Source organism: Callorhinchus milii, unplaced genomic scaffold (genome assembly GCF_018977255.1).
Source record: "Callorhinchus milii isolate IMCB2004 unplaced genomic scaffold, IMCB_Cmil_1.0 Scaffold7, whole genome shotgun sequence".
In the NCBI taxonomy this organism is placed as follows: Eukaryota; Metazoa; Chordata; class Chondrichthyes; order Chimaeriformes; family Callorhinchidae; genus Callorhinchus; species Callorhinchus milii.
In genome coordinates this window covers 6,177,022-6,202,383 of record NW_024704748.1, presented here as the reverse complement: position 1 = coordinate 6,202,383, position 25,362 = coordinate 6,177,022, and the positions used below count along the sequence as shown (strand labels likewise).

Genomic DNA, 25,362 nt, shown 5'->3' with positions numbered 1-25,362 from the left:
ATTATTATTTTAATACATAGATAGTAAATGTAGACAACTGCAATTTTTTCATTGAAATCAGGAAAGTTTACATGTGATCCTGGATCAAAATACAATGCAGGTTTCATACTGACAAATGCATATATTGATATGAATACAGTATCCAGAAGGTCCAGGTTTTAAGGTCATTTGGGTCAGGGAGAAGTAGTAAGGTGTGCGTCTGTGTCAAGGATCGGTGTTATTTGAACAGGATTTAGGACTATCTATGACAATCTATGACAGCTTGGAGCCAGGACCTTTCCAGGTGTCTTGTGGTGCAGGAATTTGAAAGTAGTTTCTGTAATGTTAGGGAAGGGGCGAGCAGAGGAGTGAGATAGGAGATGATCGGAAGGGTAAAGAGGTGCCAGGGAAAAAAAGAGTATGGGATGATGGGGGGTAATGGGAGAGCAGGATTTGAGATTTGAGTAGATACCTTCAGTGGATGAGCATGCACTAGCGTGGGCTCAGTGATACTTACAACCTCAGCAGAAGAATTGGGGAGAGTGGTTGGTTTGTGCTGTGCAACACACAAAGAGCCTCGGTTCATCCAGACAGTGCTTCTCCTTTACTATCATTTCAATGGTTTTACGGCTCTTTGTAAAAAAAGCAGGAAGCCCATAACCTATTGTTTATGAATGCTGGACAGCAAGAGCGTGTGATTATATTGATGTAAAATAGCCACAACAGGAGAATATTTTCACACAGAGAGTTGTTCGGACGTGGAATGCCTTGACAAATAACGTAGCAGAGGCGAAGTCGATTGTGAGTTTCAAGAGGGAAGTAGACGGGTATGTGAAGGGTAGAGGCTTGAAGAGATTTGGGGGGGTTAGGGCAGGGCTATGAGATTGAAAATAAGCTTGCCGAGAGCCGGTGCAGACCTATGCTTTAAATTTCTATGATTCTGCGAATTATTCACATGAAGTATGTGAACGAGAATTTCAACACAAAAAGCATAAAAACTCTGAAGATTATTTCAGAGATGCCGTGTCCCAACAGATTTGATTCCACCCATTTCTCTGGTTCTCCTTTACAACGTTCAGAACAAGTGACAGAAAGCCCTTGATGGGAACTTTCAATGGTGTGCAGTTTGACAGCAACTCCTCTTATGTAAAGTGATACCCAAAAGTGGTAGTATAACAGTCAGTAGAAAACTATTTTAAATGTAAAACTATCACATAGTTACACACATAAGGAAGTCTGCTGGTCCTATATTTGAACATATACCCAGATAATAACTGTTTTTGAGGGGCGTTGTCTCCAATTGAACAAAAACAAGGCGAGATTGTCCCAATGAGGCACAGCTACTTCCTGAAACTGAGCTCCGATCTTTTTCTGTCTTCTCTCATCCATTCTCTGAAGTTTAAAAAAANGCAAATCAATATGGCAAATACACCCTTTTGTTTCCTTTTGAGCAGAAAAGGAAAACAAAAAACCTACTTGGTACCTCAGCAGAAGGTTTGTACTGTGCAATATGTAAAAAGCCTTGGTTCATACAGACAATGCTCGGATTTTACATTGAGTTTACACTTACCCACAACAACAACAACAACAACAAGATTCCATTTATAGAGCGCCTTTCACGTTGGGAGGACGTCCCAAGGCGCTGGCTACTCTAGAGACAGACACAGATTTACTACTGATGTTTCAGTTACAAGAGCTTTTGTGTGTCAGTCTGGCTCAGTTGGCGGCATGCTCACCTTTCAGTCAGAGGTTGTGGGTTCAAGTCCCGCATTGTCCATTTTATAGACTTGTAATATCACGTTAGGGACTGATTTCTAATGAATCTCACTTTGTGAAGAGCTTGGAGGCATTCTATAAGTGTGACTTGTTGTTATATCAATTTCGGCTTTGGCTTCCAGTTAGTGAACCTCACAGAACTCGAATTGCAATTCCTTCTGGTTTTATCGTGTCGTTTCAAAGTGCTCCACAGAATAAACTGTAAAGTGGATTGATTGAATTTTGTGGGCGAAATTCGGCAGCCGATTGCACACAGCAGTGTCCCACAAACGGTCATGGATTGAGTGATCAAATTATCATAATTTTTATTTATTTTTTAATAACTGATACGTTTCCCAAGATAGCAGCAGGACAGGAGTGGGACGTCCTCCCAACATGAAAGTCGCTATACAAATGTAATTTTGTTTTTTTGTTTGTTTGTACAGTATAGTTTACTTTAGGATGTAATTCCCTATCTTTAGGGCTGCCCGCATAGCAGTCTCAGTTCAAGAGGCAAGGCAAATAGCCTACTCCTATTCTCTGGGGACTTTCACACTGTAATCATTAAACAGCTATCTTTTAGCTCCTTCTGTATAATGGAAAACCCCAGATTTCAATGGGATGCCACAATGATTAGAATGGCAGTTTCCAGATGATAAACAAGCGTGCCTATTGAGGTCAACCTTAGAGAAAGAGATAGGAGCTTCACTTTGTGGCTGTCTGTGGGTCATTCCGGTTTGCAAATTGGCTTTGACAATTTTCAACGGCATGATAAGGTGCAAATATGAAATGCAAGAATTATTAATATTATTACAAGTAACAATCCTTGCATTTGGAAAAGTGCCTTATCACGTTGTCGAGACATTTCAAAGCGGTTCACAGGATATTCTGTGAAGTGAATTGACTGTATTTTGTGGGCGAATGATAAGATTTTTTTTGATCAGTTAATAACTAGAGCAATATGAGATTAGATCAGACCATTACACAAATATAGTGTAAAATTGTTACCTAATTTTTTTTAAAAGTCACTATATACTTATGTATTCAAGTATTAAGTGTTTTTTTTAGCAAAGGCATTTTAAAGTTATCTTCAGTTTAAAGATAAATTTATCTGTCCTTTTCTAAAGAAGCACACTTTGAGCTTTAAACTCACCTAAACTGTTGTTTTCATGCCTTCAGCAGAACTCATTGCAATTTATTTTGCGATTGCATTGAGCAAATACAGAAGTGAGCTCAGAGAAACTGAAGCAAAGCCTTTGGACAACTTTCAACTGAAAATATCATCAGGTAATTACCATGAAGCTGAATAATAATAATAGTAATAATAATCCTAGCATTTGATATAGATCCTTATCACATTGTCGAGACGTCTCAAAGTGCTTCACAGGATATACTGTAAAGTGGTTTGACTACAAAATAATCCGCATGCAAGGATTATTTTTATTTTTCATGAGGGCATTTGTCTTTGAATAGATTAGTGCAATCCCTAACTGGACGTCTGACCTTGCAATTTGATGCTCCAATAAGGAAGTCTGGTGTTGTCTTGTGTAGGCTGCCCACTACTCCTTTTACCTGCTGTCAAAAGTAATGACTGTTTTTGTAGACAAACACGGCAGCCAGTTTGCGCACAGCAAACTCACACAGATAGCCATAAAGTGAATGAACCATTAATCTGGAGGATTTTCGACCAGGACGCCGGGAGAAACTCCCTCCTGTTAATGAACACTAGTCAACAGATGACGTTTACAATCAACAGTTTGAGAAGGATTGATACCTTCCTACTGACAAGCGTATTATTCTGTCTGAGAAAATTGTCACCTACAGTATTACCTTAATGTATTGCTTTGCCTGGATGGAGGATCTAAAACGAAAATAATGAAACAAAAGAAGTTGTCAGCATTAAATTCTAGCAATTCAAATTAATCGTGCTGTGATCTGTACTGATCAAAGACAGGTTATTTCTGATAGCACATCTTAATAAAACAGGAAATAAGTCTGAACGCTTCCTGTTTGCTACTTACATTATAGGTGAAGTGAAACATGCACCCACGCTTTGAGCGAAAAACAATTGCAGGTTTATGGCACATCGTACCTTTTACTTTTAAATTACACCTGGTCTGTATAGGGGCATGTAAGATAAACGGGATTGTGAAAGTGTACTCCGAACAGTACACTGAGACAGCAAAACAAGACGATGCGGGTTTAGAGTTGCAAAGGGTAATTTCAGGGCACTCGCCATTGTATTTCTTTACTCAGAGGGTAAATAACGACTGGAGTGACCAGTTATCGAAGGGTGGCATTTAAAAAACATTTTGCTGTGATGGGGAGGACAGTGTTCGAGGGTTAGCTTGGAAGAATAGAAGGTTGAATCTCGCTTGTCTCGTACTAATACAAGGGGTATGGGGATAAGGCAGGCGGTGAGATTAAATTGATCTCCTTACCAACCCGACGTTCCATAGATCTATATAGAATGTACAGCACAGAAATATATATATCAATGAAAGATTTACTCTCTCAAAAAAACCTTACCTGAAAATTCATTTTCAAAAATGTGCTTTTTAATCATGTAAACCTTTATTAAAACAAACGAGATGACCAGAAATAATCCAATACCAGCTCCCAGTAAAGCGTACTTGACGTCTAGAAAAGAACAGATGAGTACAGACAATGAACCCCAAAGAGGACATCACCACAGTCACTACACTTTACAGTCTATACTGTAAACCTCTTTGAGATGTCCTCACAAATTTGGAGGGGTTGAAGGCCCTCCTATAGGAATTCGGTCAGATTTGTCACAGTACTCCTTCCAAACATCAACCCTACCATCTAGCCATTTTGGAAATATCAAGCCATGGGGTACCTCATCACCTCTACTTGTCTGGCAAGAAACGTTTCATAAAGCCAAATCACAAACCAAACTTGCGGTCAACTACATTGCAACCTGCATGCGAATGTAGAGCAGAGCAAAGAGGATTATCCCGAGTTAGAGGGATGAGCTATGAGGGACAATTAGGCATACAGGAGTCTTGAATAGAGGCATCATCACAGGGAGGACCTTGTAGGGATGTATGAGATTCTAAATGGGATTCAGAAACTAAACTCACAACAGTACTCTTAAATATGCCAAAGCAGCAATGTGAGAGGGCATCATTTCAGGGCACGTTCAGGACAAACATCAGGAAGTATGACATGACATAGAGTGTATTCAGTGACTGGGATGGGTTTAACCATATAAGGTGGTTGAGATCAGTACACTGGACTCGTTTGAAAAACAGCTTGATGCTGCGATGGGAGAACAATTGGGTGGATGTTCTGGTTGGAGGAGATCAGATGGGTCAAAGGGTCTACATCTGAACCAGTCTTGTGATACTGATGCATCAATTCTTAATTCTTAATTCCAGTGGGCATAATGTTGATGTATGTGTATTGTGTAAATATCAGTCAAGACAGATGCAGAGGATAGATCTTTAAGTTGTTTTAGCCAAGAATAGTTAGTTACCAATTTCATCACTTTTCTCAGTAGCATCTCCAGCTGATGCTTGGGCTGTCAAATAGTCTGCAACACAAAACAAACAACATCAGTGGATACAACTTGCTAGTCAGACCAGTGATTATTGGGGTAAAGTTTGTGGCATTTCATAATAGATTTCATGTGTTAATCAGCATGGGATTACAGTCTGTTAAGAAATGTCACAAACGTCACCCTTGTTACTGGTCTCTACAACTCTAGGCCTTGTCTGACTGTTCAGGTGGATGTTATAGATCCTGTGACGCCATTCAAAAAGCGAAGGAAATTTCTTTCCGTTTCCCCCAGATGAAAATCAGATCTACGAGCTAAATTAACTGTTGTGTTTGCTGTGAATGTCTTTCCTACATGAAAGGGCTTTACCAAATGCGACAATTATTATTCTTATTCTTGAGAAGTTCCACCTGTCTCCACATTTACTCTGTTTTCTTAGATATTCAGACTGGCCTGAAACTTGGCAAATTGTTGAAATGATTTTTACCTTTAGAGTTGGTTTGTTGTGGTTTCAGAAAATTTGCTAAATTTCTGGAATGTTCCAAAATGCTGCGTAATGGGAGAATGTGGGCCCAGGTGGAGTTTTTACCCCGACAATCCTGTCATCTGATAACAGTGTGAGATGTGCAAGCACTGAATCAGGCACTTGGCAACCTTTCATACCTCCTGCTGCTAACATCTAATTTCACAGGGAGCGGCACTGAGCATTATATTCCCTCATTACAGCATACAACAGTATACAACATCTCCAGGGAGTGCAGGCTACTAAATGACTGGTGGATAGGTACTGCCAAATATAGTGCAGACGTCTCATTTCTCTTCAATACCTACACAGTCCCATCTCATTGATGATTGAAACAAGCGGGATTGGGAAAGGGCGATCCTGAGCAATGCCCAATTTGGCCCTAATTGCTGTAATTAAATTGTTCAAATCATGAAATTTGTTTAGGTCATATGAAAAAAAAAGCAAGTCAGGCCCTAGTGTATTTATTTTCACAGTTTCTAGCTCTGTACAACCTAAAATGCCTCTAAATGCAGAGTAATGTCTATAATTATGAGTGAAATGCATTCCCCTCACCCCTCAGAAACACTTCAACTCAAGGTTACTTTCTCAAGCTTGGCACTGGGGAATGAAAGTTCCCACAAACAATTGTGGCAAACTCTGTAACAGGTATCAGCCTGGCTCAGTTGGTAGAACCGGTGTGTCACTTGCACTTAGAGTCAGAATGTTGTAGGTTATTGTCAGAACTTTAAGGTCACTTCAAGATCCTCACGCTTGTGTTCAAATCCCTTCACTCTCTGGTACCCCCCTACCTCTCCAACCTACTCACTCCCCAATCCACCACCCAGCGCCTCCGCTTGATTGGCACCGGCCCCCTGCTTGTCCCTCGCACCCTTCCTCCCCACCATCGGAGGCGTGCTTTCAGTCACTATGCCCCAAAACTCTGGAATACTCTCCCTCAATCCCTCCACTTTGCCCCCTCTCTCCACTCTTTCAAGTCCCGCCTGAAAACTTTCCTCTTCGACCGTGCTTATGGCCACCTCCCGCCTCCCACCAGCTCAGAGTCAGGCTCTGCCACTGTTAAGCCCTCTGAGATGCTACCCTGCGTGGAGGACGCTATATAAGTGCAAGTGATTGTCGTCGTCGTGTCAGATTCTGGGTTGCCACTCCGAGTTGTGCAATGCTGAGGGAATGCTGCATTTTCTGAAGTACTGTCCTTCGGATGAACCACTAAACTGAGTTTTTTTTTGGTCAGCCGGGTGTCTGACACATGCAGAAACTCATCGCCATGCTTAAGAGTATCCAAATCAAACTGAGAATTCCATAATAATAATAATCCTTGCATTTATATAGCATCCCACCTACATGTGGAAACGCCTAAGATATTTATTGGAAAGAATGCATACTCTCTCACTGGAAGGATAATTCCAAAAAGTATTAGGCCCAGGTTGGCAAGATTCAAGGCTTGGGGACCCAAGCGTGTGTATTGGGGTACTGCTGGAGCCTAACTAGCTAAAACCGCATAGCTTGCCATTGAAAGTACTTTCTGGCAAGATTTCCTTCTGTTTGTTCAGCTTGGACCAAGTTACCAGTTAGGGCTTTGGCTTGCAGGGTTAATGGAAGCTGACTGGTATGATTTCCTGCCCACGGTGACTTTCCAAGACCTGTTGTTGAGCCAGGGTGGCTGTGCTGTCATCAGCAGTGCCCTGGAATACTGCAGACCCTCCTGGCTCAAGAAGTGGACTATCGAGAATGCCAGAGAGGGCTGGCTCGATTCTGACATTCCGTGGCCACACGTCACCTTGGAGCTGGTCCAGCTCCCCAAAGAGGATAATCACTAATTGGTCATTTGACATTCGACAAGTGATACGTGGCTAGCAGTACTAGCCACGCCTTGTGATCTTTCTGGGAGGCAACACAGCCTGGTCAGTGGATATTAAAGATATCTGTTCAAAAAGAGAAGGGAGTTTCAACTGGTGTCCTGACCAACAATCCTCCAGGACAGTCACAATGAGGATTAAGCAAGGGAATAGGATTGGAGTAGATCACTTCAGAGGGAGGAGCAAGCACCAGCATGGACACAGTGGGCCAACTGACCTTCCTCTGTCCAATAAACATTCTATAATTCTATGATTGATTTGATCATTGTTGCTGAAAGTTCTGCAAATGTTCTGGACAGAACGACTGCAATGATGACAGCCTGGAGCAATTACATGATTATTATTATTAACGTTGCCTGGCACTGCTTTTCACGATTCCAGATGGAAAGTGTGAAACCAGAAATCTGATGTTGTGTGCTCAAAGTTAGCAGCTCAGTGGAGCGATGCTATTTGGCAAACTCATTTGACTGTGAAGCCTGAGATTCCAGTTTATACAAACTGACTCCTACGAACATTTGTTCGTTGATCACGCTGCCAAAGTATTCCTGTAAAATGTGTTATTGTAAAATGAGTCATGCTCCGCCACTGGTAAGAGCTCTGAGATGCTACCCTGCATGTCTGCAAGTTGTTGTTGTTATACAACAGGTGACCTGTGGCATTTGACAAAAAATTATCTGCAACACATGTAGGGCTTGATTTACCCTCACTCTTGTGCAATAGAAGCAGCTCAGTGCTATGATGGGAGGTCAGTAGGGTGGGTGTTCTCGATGGGATGAGATCTGATGGGCCGAAGCAACTTCCGCATCCGAATTAATCTTGCGATCTTTTGAAGTGAGCGTTTAGGGGGAATAATTGTGCACATAGTCTCCTCGTGTGGGCTTCAGGCAAGGACAGGGAACAGACTCGGCCGCAATGCCTCCTGTGAATACTCAGCCCAGAGCTTCAGAGAGGAATAAAGACCACTTGACTGAGTTCCTGGTGGGGAACCTATGCCTGTGGCACTATCCCCTTGTTAAAAGGAAGCCGAGGCTTCGTGGAGAGGAGGGGCTTTAAGAAGAGAGAAAAAAACAATTTGAAGGGTTAAGGAGTGGGGGGAATCTTTCCCTCCAGGCTGCTTTGCATGTTGGATTAATCCATCTGACAGATATCAGAGTGTATCTGAGAACCCAATGATAAGGCAAAAAAATCCCTGTCATATAATGTCCTGGCAATTGCCCCACATATTAGTAAGTGCATGCCATTGTATATCAAACTGGCATCTCTGAGTCAGACAGTTGTGGGTTGAAATCCCAGGTCAAGACTTATTTCCTGTCTGCACTGCCCACCATGAATGTACCTTACATTTGTGGCTGTGGAGATGACAACAACAACAAATTGCATTTATATTGTGCTTTTCAAGTTGAGAGGACGTCCCAAAGCACTAGACAGTGAAGGATTTGCACCCAAGCTAAGGGTTGAAATCAAGAGGGGTGGAGGACAATGGGGATGGAGTTGGGAGGGTGACCAAAGGCACGGTCAAAGAGGAAGGTCTTGAGATGGACCTTGAAGGAGCGAGGCGCGGGATGGGGCGAGATGAAGGTACTCCGGATTAAAGTTCCAGAGAGTAGAGTCAGAAATACTGAAGGCTCGTCTGCCATTGATGGAGTGGGCAGGGCGGGAGACATAGAGCAGGCCAGTGCCTTCCGAGCAGAGTGAGCAGACAGGATGGTGACGTTTTAATAGATCGCAGAGGTAAGGAAAAGCAAGACCGTGGAAAGCTTTTGACTTCAAAAGAGGCAGAAGTCTGTATGTGGGATAACATTATAAAATCCCAGTGATCTCTGGAGTAGGAATGCTGCCTGATTTCCTTTCCCAAACCCAGGGGGTACCAAGTCTATTTGTTGTGCTGCTCCTACATCCACTCGCAATGCTGCACAGGCCGACTCAGTACAGATCAAACTGGGGACCTCTCAGGGCGATTGAGCTCAGCAACCCATTGAATAAACTCGGTGAACCCGCAGGATAGCTTGTACTTTAATGGTTTGCAAGATTGCAAGCAAGCTTGTCTCAGTAAGGCCATGATGCTCATCCCCCTCCACCCCTGGCATATAGAACTCTTATGAAAGCAATCAAGATGCACAACATTTGGCACAGCATAAAAAAAAGAAAATGTTTAACCTCACAAACTTCCAGCTATTCATGATAACACACCACACTATCAGCTAGTCAAGCAATCAAATCTCAAAGGAATTTATTCATTGTGTCATGCAGACAAGTCAGTGTTACAGCAGTATTCAGTTAGAGTGCACTGAGCCCTAACTCAGGTTTCTTTCCCTCCTAATCATAGGAAATATATTAGAGAACAACACATTTTAGACGTTAAACACCCGTTCCGCCCCCACACACACACACTCCTTGTGTTGTTTTACAAGAGAAAATCCATATGTTGGGTCTTTGAGCTCGCATAGTCTAAGTTGATACTCTAGTGCAGTGGGGTGAGTGTGCATTGACAGAGGTGCTGTCATTCAGATGCGGCCCAGTCTGCCTTGATCGCATGGCACTGTTCAAAAAGGGATGGGAGTTCCTCCCGGTCTCCTAGCCAACAATCCCCGCCCCCCCAGATAAAATTAACCATTAATTTCATGGCTGTTTGTGGGTCATTGCTGTCTGCAAATTGGCTTCCACATCCCCCATCTGATCAGCCCTACCATTAGTAGGCAAGCTTTAAGCCATTCTGACCCCCACTCTCTGGAGCTGCATTCTAGAGTACCTCTGTCTCACCCCCTCCCTCCCCATCTTTAAAGCCTGCCTTGAGACTTACCTTTCTCCTGCACTTTGGGTCACCTCCACCCCTCCCCCACCACCCACTCCCCAGCTACGGCTCCTTAGTCAAACATCCTCCCAACATGAGAGGGGCTCTATAAATGTAATTTCCTGTTAATGATTTTGAAAATGTTCTATGAAGATCCAGTAATATTCAGCAAAGGAACTTGTTTTCGCAGAACAAAAAACAGTGCGACAGAGATCTATCTGACAGATTGCATCAAAACAACTAGAAACTCTTTCTTTGGACAGCTTATAACACATCATTTACTTCAGTGGTTTTGAAATGAACTGTGATGTAGAGCAAAACCTGCTAGAACCTTGCATTGAGGTTTTTACTCTAACTGATAATAAGACTTGATACAGTGTCATCACATTGTTGGAACATGTCAAAGCTCTTCAAAGGAATGGCTGTAAATAACAGTTATTTGTATAGGCGAATAACATGAAGTGAATGACCAATTATATATGGAATATTGTATTCACTTCACCAGGGGACACTCCCTTCTCTTTTTGAATAGCGCCATGGGATCTTTAACGTTCACCTAGACAGGCAGACGGGTCCTCAGTTTCTCTTTTGAAGACTAACAACTCTGACAATGTGGTGCTCCCCCAGCACTTTGGGTGCGATTGGAGTCTCAGATTTGACTGTAAGCTCAACGTGTGGCTTGAGCCACAAGCCGTTGACTCTAAGGTGAAAGTACTACCAACTGAACCAAGCTGACACCTTACAACAACAACAAAATTACATTTGTATAGCGCCTTTCACGTCGGGAGGACGTCTCAAGACACTGGACAGACAGTTTCAGACCCGAGCTGGGGGTCGGGGAGGGTGGAGGGCAGGGAGATCGAAAGCATGGTCGAAGAGGTGGGTCTTGAAGATGGCAAGGGAAGGGGCGAGGTAGAGGGACTGCAGGATGGAGTTCCAGAGGATGGGGGCAGAGTGGCAGAAGAGTGTCCGCCAATAGTGAGGCGAGCGAGGCGGGGGACGTGAGACCGGAGCCCACTGAATAGAGGGAGCGAGCAGGATGGTAGGGGGTTAGGAGGTCACAGCGTTAGGCGGGAGTAAGGCCATGGAGGGCTTTAAAGATGAGGACCAGGATCTTGAACTGTATCCTCTGTTTGATGGGAAGCCAGTGGAGTCGGGCGAGGATGGGGGTGATAGGGTCACGGAGCCTACTGTGGGAGAGGACATGGACTGCAGAGTTCTGGATGATCTGCATCCTGTGGAGGGATGAGTTGGGGAGGACGACAAGCAATGAGTTTGCATAGTCAAGTCTCGATGTAATGAAAGCGTGTATGAGGGTTTTAGCGGCCTGCGGTGTAAGACAGTGACGGAGCCGGGTGACGTTGCGGAGATGGGGGAAGGCAGAGCAGGTCATGACGCAGATGTGGGTTAGAAGGATAGTTGAGGGTCAAACAAGACCCCAAGGTTCCGAACTGACTTAGCAAGGTGGAGTGTGCAACCATGGATGGTGATGCTATCAGCGCGTGAGGTGTGGAGGTGCTGACGGGAGCCAATCAGGAGAGCCTCGGTCTTGTTGACGTTCAACTGAAGAACGTTAGCTCTCATCCAGGACTTGATGTCTGACAGACATTCTGTCAGCAGTGGGCCTGGAGTCAAGGGTGGAGCCAGAGAGGTAGAGTTGGGTGTCATCCGCATACATGTGGAATTTGACCCCATGTCTGTAGATGGTGTCACCAAGAGGGAGCATATTGAAGAGAAGGGGATCAAGGACAGAGCCCTGAGGAACCCCACACGAGATGGTGTGAGGGCTAGAGGAGAAGCCATTTGAGGAGATGAAGTGCAGACGGTGTGAAAGGTTCGATCTAAACCAGTCAACGACAGAGCCGTGAAGGTTGAGGTGAGACAAGAGGTAGTGGATGAGGATAGAGTGGTCGACGGTGTCGAAGGCAGCAGAGTGGTCAAGGAGGACGAGGAGGCAGAGGGAGCCCTGGTCGCAGAATGTCCTTTGTCACTTTGATCAGTGCTATTTCTGTGCTGTGGGCGGCAGGGAAACCCGATTGGAGGGGATCGAGAAGGGATTGACAGGAGAGGAAGGAGCCAAGCTGGGAAGCAACAACTCGTTCCAGGACGTTGAAGAGGAAAGGGAGGTTGGAGATGGGGCATTAGTTTGGGAGTAGAAATGGGTCCAGGGAGGGTTTTTTAAGGATAGAAGTGATGACAGCGTTTTTAATGGTGGGGAACAGTACCACAGGACAGGGCGATGTCAGTGAGTAGAGGCTCTGATCGCGCATAATTTTTCAGCAAATACTTGCCTATTAATACTGTGAAGAACTTTCAGATGTTTTAGTGCGATAAGCTGCTTTCCTTCCCACTAAATGTTTCACTTCTATTCTGATTATGGTGATACAGAGATAGACATCTAAACGTAGAGCTTGTCACTAAACTTTCAGTCAGACACAAGAAACTTTTGCTTTACCCAGAGTGAAATTAGTGACTGGAGGGGGGGAACGGGCGTTTAACGTCTAAAATGTGTTGTTATCAGGAATGGTGGCTTTGAAGCCGGGACACAGGGACTCATTTAAAAAATAGCTTCATATCGTGATGGGACTGGGGTAGGGTGGATATTTTGGAAAGGTGAGATCAGATGGCCTGAAGGACCTTCTTCACCGTAACTGATCTTGTGATTTGAGAATTTGTCAAATTCCGGACGCCCTGAAATGCTAAGAAAATAGAGTAAATGTTGGCCAAAGAAACACAGATATTTCATTGCATGTAATCCCAGGCACACACATTGTGTCATGCACATTATGGTTCCGTTTCACAACCTGTTTGCTCTTAAGATAAATATTCTCGTCAGTGGCTCAACCACTAACGTTTCACTCAGGGAAATGTTCTTGACCCTGGCATTGAATCATACAATGTAACAGTCAGACACAGGCCATGAGCAATACAATCTAATCTAAGCGTTGTCGGTTCAAACACCATTCAGAGACTTGCAACCCATATTCTCTGTGCCAACACTCTGGGAATGCCGGGAGTGTTTGTCGTAGGTACTGTCTTTGTAGGATACGTTAAATCTAGATCCTGTCTGCCTGTTAAGATGGACGTTAAAGATCCCAGGGCACTATATAAAAAAAAGGGAGTTTCTCCCAAACTCCTGGCTAATTATCTCACAAATAAAAAAAAATGACTGTCTGTGAGATTTTTCTGTTGTATTCACCCACAAAATACACAATGAATTCACTACAGTATATCATGTGAAATGCTTTGAGACATCTTAATGACTCAGGAAACAAATACCAGGAGTATTATAATTCCCTCCCTCCCTAAATCCCACCATTCGCCCACATACCCTTTTAATAATAATGAAATCCTTGCATTTGATATAGTGCCTTTCACGTAAAGAAGGGTGCTAAATTAAAGCACCTCTCAAGTTTACTGTAAAGTATATTGACCGCATATTGTGTAAGCAAACATGACAGTCAATTTACCCACAGCAAGGTCCCACAAATAGCCATGAAGTGAATGACCAGTTTTATTTGGAGGGAAACCAGAAGAAACTTCTTTCTCTTTGCAAATAATGCCTAGGATCTTTAACATATTATTATTACAGTATTATTATATTGTTCTAACATGCAACCTGAACAGGCACCTCAGTTTAACATCTCAATCTAAAGGACAGCACCACCTACAATGCAGAGTTTCCTTGAAGTCCCGATGTGGGGCTTGAACTCACAATCTGCTGGCAATATTGCTACTAACTGCGCCAGGTTATTACCTACAATGGAGACAGCCGATATCGGCCCCAACAACGAATCATCACTGACCATGGCAGCCCATATTCCGAATTTTGTTTAAACCATGATGTACCATTCAACAAGCAATGAGATTATTTTAGCAGCGGATCAGGAAATGAAAATGATCGTGCCTTTGCTTTGTAAGGAAATGTTTTTTGGGGAAAAAAATCTGATACAGAATATTGTAATTTGAAACTACTTCCCATAAGTAGATTCAAGGGAAGGTTTTACTTGCCAAAACTCGCACACTTGCTTGAACACGCAGTGCAGCAGTTAAAGCAACTAGGGGATTGAACAAGTGGCATTCCCGCAATGCAGACTTAGGAGTTAATGGATTGGGACTTACCAAGTGACAGCATGAAGATAGCTGCAGCCTTAAACCAGCTGTAAGGCTGAACCATTTTCTTTGTCGAATTTTTTAACAGTTGCACTTTGCGTTCAACTTGTGGGGTGTGTTAATATACATGTAAGGAAGTAGCAACCACTTCCTGACGTTGCTGTAATTAAAGCTCTTCCTTTCTCACTCAAAAATGTTCCCCCGTTTCACTGTAATTCTAGTTTAATGAGTGCACAAAGCTAAAGATCTGCTCGTTCCAACAATGGCTACTAATTTATACAGTGCCTTATCCTCCTTGACAGTGAGAGGTACGTGGTGTCTCCTTAGAGCTAAACTAGCTCCAAGGTGGCATGTTTGGCAATGGACTGTTGGAATGGAGGCAGCCCTCTGTGGCGGTCTTGGTTATCCGGTTCCTGAGCCGGGCGGGTCTGCAGTATTCCAGGGCATTGATGATGACAGCACGGCCCAGCCCAGCCTGGCTCATCAACAGGACTAGGATGGGCAATCCAGTCACTGGAGGCAGGGAATCCTCCCACTCAGCTACTAATAAACGTGCAAACCAAAGCCCTAACAGGTTGTGTGGTCCTAGCTGGACAAGCAGTGGGAAAGCTTGCCAAACAGTGATATCAACGGCAAGCTGTGGGGTTTTAGCTGGTTAGACTCCAGCAGTTTTTGCCAACCTGGGCCTAATACTTTCTGGAATTAGGTAAGCAGGATGCATCCCTCCAGGGAGAGAGTGTAAATTTCAACAATTTATCTCTGGAATTTCCATGTGTAGGTGCAATGAATGGAATACTTGGATACTCTTAAACATTGGGATGGGTTTCCGCATGTGTCAGACACCCGGATGACCAAAAAATATATTAAATCTAATAGTAGCTATCTTATACTTGTTTTTGGACTCACCTCATAATATCCACCTTTTTGAATCCTTTCCTAATATTAAACACCTCTATTAGGTCCCCTCAAACATCTCAACTCTAGAGAAAAAAGCTCCAACCTGTCCAATCTTTCTGGAGAGCTGTATTCACTTATCATTGCTAACGTGCTTGTGAATCTAGGCTATACGCTCTCATTTGGTGTATCTTGTCTGTGATATAAGGTCACATAAGCCAGTGTAATCAGGAGAGAGACTCCCCCTTTCCTTGAAATAGTGACAGTAGATTGGTCCTTTCAAATCCACTTTATGAAGAACAAATTGTGGTTTTGTTGTACTGTTAAAGGAGGATAATAAGGGTTATTATGCAGTATGTGCAAACTTGTATGTAAAAAAGGGAATTACATGTACCCTTAGTTAATTAACATTTAACAAAAGGATTTATTACATTTTAATTAGCCAACAATCCTCTTTTAATTGGTGTTAATGGTATAATTAAGAGCACCTGTAATTTCTTCCCCGCGTGGGTTTACACATGGTGTATAATCCAGCTGTGTTTACACACATTACACACACGTTGGTTGGTTTAAATTTGACTACTAATCAACCCTATTGTATCCAAGTGTCTGTTGTTCCTTAGTAAAGCTCCTTGAGTCAGGTGCAGATGCAGAACTGCACCATAAAACTATGGAGAGAGGAAAATTAGTTAATGTTTCAGGTCGATGACCTTTCGTTAGAAGGTGCCACAAACAGACATGAAGAGAATCTCCATGTTAGCTGAGGGATGGTTGGCCAAGACACTGGGAATAATGCTGCGGGAACTTTGGCGTCCACTTAAACAGGCAAATGGGGCCTCAGTTTAACATCTCATCTGAAGGACGGCACCTCTGAAACGACCAGATTGGAGTGACGGCTTAGACCATAGGAGTTCAAAGTCCTCACGTGCGAGTTTGAACCCACAGCCTTCTGTCTCGAAGGCAAGAGAGCTGACACATACAGATGCAGCACCGATCCATTCTATCCCAATTTGGGATAGGGAATGGGCTAGTGCTTTTGGCAGCCATATTCCCAAGAGCAAATGGGCTTGCCTTTGGCACAGATCCTGTCCATTTCCTGTTCTATATCCTCAAACCTCAAACTCTTTTTTGTCCTCTCCGCGCTTAATTTTTATTTATGTTCTGTGCTTTCTTCTGTTTGTGAGGCACATCGGTATTAATTCATTTCAGTTTGAGAATGTGCTATTTATAACCCTGGAATGTATGCGTGACTGTGTTTCTCTCCTGCACTTTGAATAGATTATTAGTCACCATTAAAAAATATAACAAGCTCTTTAATCAGACACCTATCTTTACTTATTTCTGCGTGGACGTTTCACAATAGGCCAATAAATAAACATTGTGGGGAAACATATTAATGGCAAAAAAAAGTTTGAAGGTATTTTTTGTGGAAGATGTTTAAGAAATGCAACAATGAAAAGGTGGCCGGCAACCAATTGATGGGATATCTTTGCTTTTCATAACTTTCTCCCCTTATCTGCCAGAGCGACTCCATTAGACTGAGGGTAGATGCAAAAAGACAGATGATGATGGTGAATGGATAGGACTTCCTGAGGGGGAAACAGAGAGAGAGAGAGTTAGGAATGCTATCCACAAAGCAATTCCACCACCCAACAGGCAATTGCTGTATTGACAAAACAGAGTTGGATGTTTATTTGAAAAGGAAAAATTTGCGTGGCTATGGGGTAGTGGGATTAATTGGATAGCTCTTTCAAAGAGCCGGCACAGGCATGATGGGCCGAATGGCCTCCTTCTGTGCTGTAAGATTCTATAAGCAATGGACACACTGCTTGTGTCAGCGGATAGCAAATGGCTTCAGTCCAGGTAAAACATCTAGATTCGACCATCAACCTCCTCTGTCTTGGATTCTGAGACTTCCTATCATGCCTTTGTACCGAGCATGCCAGGTGCCAACAACACTCTCATCCTTGCATTTGATCCAGTGCCTTATCACATTGTTGAAACATCTCAAAGTGCGTATCATGCACCTTATCATGTCATTGATACATCTCAAAAGTGCTTCACAGAATAAACTGTAAAGTGAACTGACTGTGTATTTTGCGGGCATTTTCTCCCCTCCTCAAAACTTGTCGGAGGCCAGGTCCACAGGCATCCCTGGTGAAAATTGCTCAATGTGTGAGCCTTGACCTTAATGTTCAGGCAGTGTATGCAATATGGGGAGTGGGGCATCATAGATAAGACAGACCTTAGTCTCTGCTTTCCACTAGAGTTCACTAGATGTAACAAAGAGTGGGACTGACTTTCTTTCCCTGAACGTGTTGCATTTAAGACAGACTGTGGCTCCTACTGCTTCCCAGCTCAGATCAGCTGATTCAGCACATTTCTCGCGACTTGAATCTGTGTCTTGGCCAAGAAAAACAATTTGCCTTTACCCATTGTGGGGAAGCTTTCTTTTGGAGACATATTTTTGTTGAAATCGCAAGGATCAGAGGATTTGAGCAAAACAGTTTGCAACTCTTACAAAGTAATTTGACCCCCTTCCTAAATCCCAAATTAAATCTCTCCCCTTGTGCCTCCCCCCATGTTTTTTTAATGCATGGCCTCGGAGATGTTTCAGAGAATTTAATGTTGTTCAAAACTTTACGGTTCCTCTGCCAGTGTCAAGTTGTTGGGCTATTTCTGAAGCATCCTCTGTAGACCTAGATCGAAACACCAAGGTTACTCCGTGGCAATGTAATATCAGTACACATTACAGTGAGTACATTTTGACCACAACACCATCCTTGGTCCCTGAAGCTGGGTTGCATTACAGCCATAGACTTGACTTGGATCTGCGTCATCCAGTGGATTGAAGCCCGATACGCCTGTTTTCTTCTGCGCTTTAATCATTTCCTTCAGCGAGTAACCTCGTTAGTGATTGTCTTAATGACAACGGGGTAAATCATTCTTGATGACACACATAAAACCGCAGGCATCAAAATATCATAAATAGGGGTTTTCAATGGCCTTCAAAGCATCTTCTTGTACAAAATTATCTTCGGGGAGGGGATGGGTTCAAGGGGGAGTTATGTCTCTCAGGGCTGAGCTGGTTCCAAGGTGATGTACTTTGCATCCTTCCAACACTGTACATCACTTGCCTGGAACGTTCTCTCTTTTTCACACAATTGAGCCAGGTTCCCCTCCGCCAAACAAAAATTACCTCAATCAAACCAGACCCGTTAAAGGGCACCTCAGAGCCAAATCCCCCCAACTCCAAAGCAGCATTGCCTGTAAGTAATCTTTCAAGAGATCTAATTTTAGCTCTTGGAAAATCTGGCTCTTAAAGTTACGGCACCCATCTCTGCTAGAGCTGTTGTCTCACAGATGGGGAATCTTGAGGGACAAGCTTCTAAATCTGAGGGCTGACATACACATCACATACCTGCGTGACGGGATGTACAATGCGTGGTGTTGCAGATCGGATGTCATCACACAGGCAGGGCCAGGGCATGCTGAGAAATCTGCAGCCTGCTGCTGCTGCGGCTTTGTAGCTCTGAAAGGACGTTGCATTGCTGAAAAAGTTCGGCCGCAAAATACACAGTCACTACACTTTACAGCAAACCCTGCAAAGTACTTAGACGTGGTGGTATATCAAATGCAACAATTACTATTGCAGTAAACCTCACATAAATCGTATCAGCTGCGAGACCATACATTTACACGACTTATGCAAAGTATGAGTTACGTGAAGCTTATAAATAACAGGAAATTCAATGGGACTTGAGCTGATGTACAACTTAGACGATTATATAATTTATACAGATAAGACTTATGCGAGTTTTACTGTATCACCAAGGTTCAACGTGCTTTTTAAGGGCACAATTTCATGCCATAAAGTGGAGCCTCGTTATTTAGAATACTTGAAATTAACAGTGCAGAAGGAGGCCATTTGGCCCATTAAGTCTGCATTAGCTCTCAGAGACCCCAACACTGAACAACAACAACAACAACTTGCATTTATATAGGCGCTTCAAGCGGGACAGCGTCTCGGAGCGCTTTGAAGCTTCTCACTGAAGCAATGAGAAGCATGAAGTATAAATACTGCTCCACGTTTAATGTAAACAGCTTTGCTTCGAGCTGTGCAAACACAATTAGAGCTGTGTTAGAGTAGAGCAATGTTGTTCCATTGGCCCCTTTAGACTCAGGATCTTTGTACTGGTAATGAAACCAATGTAGGACCAAGCCATGAAGGGGTTACTTTTTTACGCTGACTGGGTTTGCATTGGTTTCAGTTAATCCAGTAGATTCACATTGAATTCATCCAAGTTCACATTCAGTGTTAACTGAGTTCAGGATCCACTTGATACTGGAAATCTCTAGGATTTTGAATGAAGAATCCCATGGGAATGTAAAGTGTAGGCAGATCACCACCCTTTGACGACTCTTGGGGAGAAATTCCACCCCCATCTGCCTTTAATCTATTAATATAGCTTCTTCTAGCACCCAGAATATAGTACATTGTTGAATGCAGCATTAACTTTAAAGCCATTTTGTTTTCTTAAAAAGGACTTACAGGAAAGGGGCTAGAAAACTGAGACCTCATTTAAGAATTTGACACATTCTGGGTGGTCTAAAACTCTAGCTTAATGGAGCAATTCCAGTCCCAGTTGGAATTTCTCCCCATTGTTTTCCTGAACTGCTACGACTGCCTTTGCCTATCTCTAATCCCACAGGACTGACGTAACCACAAGCTCTCTGTCTGGATCACAGATCCCATAGTGTAATAATGGGATCGCTGGAACACTAACAAATCCCAGGCAACTGCAGCTGGCTGAGAAAACTCACAGCTCTCTTGTGACTGAGGAAGCTTCTCAAGGCAGCTATCACAACTGGACTCTGTATTTCAGCCCAGGTTCGCAACAAGTGCGTCGAACCTCACTCAGCCTCAAATCGGAAGTACTCAATGGCTTAGAGAGGTGACCAGCGAAGGAGGTAGGCAAAGCCGAGATGAATGTTGTATTGCGTTCCTTGCCATTTATTATGGACCATGAAAAATTAGCTGTTTGGCAAGAGAATTGTTGTGTATTGCAATGTATTTTCGCTGATAAAAAATGTATTGGGCCGCACTTCCTTTTCGGAGGAGTGATTAATCAAATAATTATTCTGTCTTGAAACTTCGTTGGAGTGAAGCACATTCTATGCTGTTATTTATGCAGATCTACATGTTTACGCAGCTATCGTTACTGCTCGCCAGTTGTCAAACCCCACATTTTGATTGCCCCCACCTCTTAATGTAACCTCTGAATGCATTAGTGCAAAGAGTTTACAGATGTCTTCCTGATCTGAAAGGCATTATAAAAATAATAATATCAATGATAATTCTTGCATTTGATATAGTGCCTTTCAGGTTGGGAGGACGTCTCGTCTCAAAGTGCTTCCAAGGATTCATTGTAAAGTGGAGTGACTGTGTATTTGTAGGTGAAATGTAAAAGTAGATTGTTGTCGTTCTGACTTGTTTTCCCTCCCCTCTTATACTTCCCCCCCCCCACCCCCACCCATTCATGGCCCATGAACTGTAGTGTGTAGATTTTATAATAATAATCCTTACATTTGATACAGAGACTTTCACTTCTGGAGGACATCTCAAAGCGCTTCACACAAAGTACTGTAAAGTGTAGTAACTGTTCATTTTGTGAGTGAACCGAAACCAATTTGCACGCAGCAATATCTCACAAACAGGCATTAATTGGTCATTAATTTGGGGTTATCTAGGGATATTGCTCTTTACAAATCAGCGGTTATATTTGCCTACAAATGTAGTCACTACACTTCACATTAAAATCCTGTGAATTGCTTTAAAGCTGGCTCACGACATCGCTTGCCTGGATCTCTTTCTTTTTCACTCAATCTGAGCCAGGCATGAAGTGAATGACCAATTTTTATCTGGGGAATTGTTGGACAGGATACCAGGAGAAACTCCCTTCTCTTTTCGAATAGATCTTTGACCTCCACCTGAACAGGCAGATGCGGTGGACTTTGGTTTAAAATGTCATCCGAAGGACAGCACCTCCCACCGTGCAGCACACCCTCCAGCACTGTACTAGAGTGTCTGATTGGGAACAGGGAGAAAAGGAGGAGGAATCTACATTAGAATACAATAGAATATACAGTACAGAAACAGGCCATTCGGCCCAACTTGTGGAGTCCTGTAGCTCAGTGGTTAGAGCACTCGCTTTGCAAGTGAGAGACCTGAGTTCAATTCCAGGCACAGGGCGAAACCTTGGGCAAGTTTCCTTACTCCACACAGAGCCTAATAATAATCACTCCAAAACCAAAAACAATAATAAATTGGTCATTTTCAATCTACGACTGTTTGTGGGACACTGCTGTACGCAATTGGCTGCCGCATTCGCCCACAAATATACAGTCAATTCACTTTACAGTGTGTTCTGTGAAGCGCTTTGGGACGTCCTCCCGACGTGAAAAGCGCTATATCAAATGCAAGGATTATTATTATTATTATAACTGGTCTATGCAGGTGTTTATGCACCACATAAGCCTCCTCCTGCCTTTCCTCAACAGCCTCCAAGCATAACCTTCTATTCCTTTCTCCCTCATGTACCTATCTAGCTTTCCATTAAATACTACCTCAACAACTCCTTGTGGTAGCATGTTCCACATTCCCACTACTCTCTGTGTGAAGAAATTTCTTCTAACTTCCCTATTTGATCTATTTGTGACTATTTTATATCGATGGCCCCTGGTTTTGATCTCCCCCACAAGTGGAAACATCTTCCCTATATCTACCCTATCAAAACCTTTTATCATTTTAAAGACTTCTATCAGGTCACCCCTTACCTTTCTCTTTTCAAGATAAGAATCCAAACATGTTCAGCCTTTTCTGATAGGTATAACCTCTCAGGTCTGGGATTATCCGTATGAATCTCCTTTGCACCCTCTGTGCGTCTACATCCTTTCTATAATGTGGGGACCAGAACTGCACACAGCATTCTAAGGTTCTATAGAAGTTTACCATAATTTCCCTGCTTTTCATTTCTATCCCTCTAGAAATGAACCCCAATGCCTGATTTGCTTTTTTTTATGCCTTATTAACCTGCGTTGCTACTTTTAGTGAATTGTGTATGTGTACCCCTTGGTCCCTTTGCTCCTCTAGGTTTTTATTTTACAGGATATATGTGACTTCCTTATTTCTTCTACCAAATTGTATCACCTCACACTTTTCTACATTGAAATGCATTTGCCATTTAAATGTCCACTCAGCAAGTTTATTAATGTCTTGCTGTAATTTGTTGCAGTCCTCCTCTGTATTAACTACTCCCCCCAATTTGGTAGCGTTCTCAAATTTTGAAATCTGAGGGCATTGATTAAACGAATGGCCATAGTTGGAAGAAACTTTGAAGAGGACAAATGGAACATAGAATGCTTTTCCCCAACTAGTTTTTTAGGGTTACAACCATAACAGCGATCAAAAGGGAACTTGATAAATATTTAAAAAGGAGGAATAGAAAAGGGAATGGTCGAAAGAACAGGGGATTGGAGGAGTCACCTCGAGTGGATTTGCTGGCATCAACATAGATTTGATAAACTGTGCAAATGCTGTTATTTTCATGAATCTAGTATTTAATGCATTTTAAAAATACTTTATTTATCTGAAAGTCGATAATAATAATAATAATATTTGCATTTGATACAGTGCCTTATCACGTCTTTGAGACATCTCAAAGCGCTTCACAGGATACACTGTAAAGTGTAGTGGCTGTGTGTTTTATGGGCGACATGGGCATGCAACAGAGAATAAAGTTATTTATAGTCAGCATTATTAAGTGGCTGAAAATGAGGTTGTAAAGGGCACTTTAATGGCAGAATAAATACCTTAGAATGTGAGGTGCCTCTCCCCAAAGGAACCCCATGAGAGCACAACTCTGAGGTCATCTACAAGGCATTTCTCAACCACAATGTTTCACTCTGGATTAAATGCTATTTGTACCTTTGACTACCGTGCTTATTTTGACCTGCTGTAAACATATCGTATGCCATGAGGGCTGAAGTCCCACCTGCAATGACGGCTCTGAAGGACCTGGCACCTTGGGGAGACATGATTTCAGTCAACAACAACTTGCATTTATATAATGCCTCTCATGCAGGGTAGCGTCCCAGAGCACTTGACAGTGAGGGAGCACGACTCCGAGCTTGGGAGAAGGGAGGTGACATTTATTCCTTTCCTGCACCAAGCAGGAAATGATCTCAGAAATATTGTTTCCTGTCTACAGGAACAATCAGACAAGCCTAGTCTAAGGCTCTTTAGTCTTGATAAAATACATCTTAGAAGTGATCTTAGAGCGGTGCGTAAAGTTTTAAATGGGATTGAAAAAGTAAACACAGATCAATACTTTAGGATTTACCAAGACAGTAGAGCAAGAGGACACAGGTTTAGAGTTGCAAAAGGCAATTTCAGGACAGACACCAGGCAGTTTTTCTTTATCTAGTGGATAATTAAGGCCTGGAAAAGGTTGCTAGGAAGAGTATTTGAGGGACTCATTTAAAACACAGCTTGATTGGTGTGATGGAAGGATGGGAGAGTGTACATTCTGGAGGATTGAGAAGAGCCTTCTTCATCCGAACTGATCTTGTGATCTCAGAAAACACTTTTAAAGGACAGAAGGCCATTCGACCCATCGTGCCCATGGTGTGAGCAGATAAATTATTGCTCCCTCCTCTCGAAGGAGCAAAGGAACAGTACAAGGTTATCAGAGGCTCTTACCAGGGGTAAGGAAGGATTAAAATCATCACTTTTATTTTTATTACAATGACAGTGGGGATTATGTGTCAATCACTTAAAATAGCAATGTTTTTGTTGTGTTTATAATGGGAGCCCCTATTTTTACTGATTAATGTGATTGATGGACTCCGGTCAGCAAGTGGTGCTAAATGAATTGATTGATGTTGCTGGCATTAGAATGCCGAGCATAGATCCAAAGACCTTCTGGATTATGATGTGTAAGTTAGATCTGGTGTCAAATTGCCTGTCATCCTTCCCATAATACAATGGCTTGTTCACTGTCAGAGTCGGTTTGGCTCAGATCTGCAGGTTGTGGATTCAAAATCACAAGATCCGTTCGGATAAAGAAAACCGTTTGGCCCATCCAATCTCATCCCTCCACAACACAACAGCAAATTACATTTATATAGTGTCTATCATGTCGGGAGGACGTCCCAAGGCGCTGATCAGTGCAGGGTTTGCTCGCAAGCTGGGGGTTGGGGTCGAGCGGTGGAGGATGAAGAGGTCAAAGGGACGGAGAGGTTCTGAGATGGAGTTCCAGAGAGTGGGCTTAGACAGGCTGCTTTTCAAATGAGTCCCAGCATCCTAGCCTCAATCACGCTTCCTGGTAATCTGTTCCAGTCATTAATTACCCTCTGAGTAAAGCCAAAATTCCTCCTTGTTCTCCTTTCTTGGTACATCCTAAAGTATTGATCTGGGTTTAACCTTTTCAATCCCTTTTAAAATTTGATATACTTCCATAACGTCCCCTCTGATACGTCTTCTTTCAAGCTCCACATCGCAAGGAAGTTCCACATCGTCGCAGGTATCGACCTTCAGACAAAGCATTAAATTGAGGTCCCATCTGCCTATTCAGATGGGCGTTAAAGATCCTAACACCTTACGGTATATCATGTGAAGCGCTTTGAGACGTCTTGACAATGTGATAAGGTGCTGTATCAAATACAAGGATTTTTTCACTGTTGAAAAAGGGAAGGTGATCACTCTCAGTATTCTGACCAGCAAAACTCCAGATAAATTAGTCATTCACCTCAGGGTGTTTTGTGAGAACTTGCTGGTGCTGGTATTAAAAAAATTGCTTTTGACATGAGGTGCTTATAAAAATGCAAGTTCTTCCTTCATTTGTGCAGGATGATTTCCCATTCCTCA

The 25,362-nt window shown here is 42.9% G+C and overlaps 1 protein-coding gene across 1 annotated transcript; it reads right to left on the bottom strand.

Annotated features, from left to right (window-relative positions):
- tmem273 (transmembrane protein 273) lies at positions 1-14,671 on the bottom strand. The gene is made up of 5 exons (XM_007904575.2): positions 14,550-14,671; positions 5,234-5,290; positions 4,264-4,374; positions 3,565-3,595; positions 1-1,371 (listed from the first exon to the last, which is right to left on the bottom strand). Exons 1-5 carry the CDS (start codon positions 14,602-14,604, stop codon positions 1,320-1,322), a joined length of 306 nt encoding a protein of 101 aa, XP_007902766.1. The 5' UTR covers positions 14,605-14,671; the 3' UTR covers positions 1-1,319.
- Positions 14,672-25,362: the final 10,691 nt, after the last annotated feature.

Excerpts from the sequence above, each read along its gene's own strand:
- tmem273 (XM_007904575.2), bottom strand. The coding sequence starts at position 14,604 with ATGGTTCAGCCTTACAGCTGGTTTAAGGCTGCAGCTATCTTCATGCTG. Across the intron at positions 3,596-4,263 it reads TTTTGAAAATGAATTTTCAG|ATCCTCCATCCAGGCAAAGC; the intron begins GTAAGGTTTTTT and ends TTTTCGTTTTAG. Across the intron at positions 1,372-3,564 it reads AGGCAAAGCAATACATTAAG|AGAATGGATGAGAGAAGACA; the intron begins GTAATACTGTAG and ends TTTAAACTTCAG.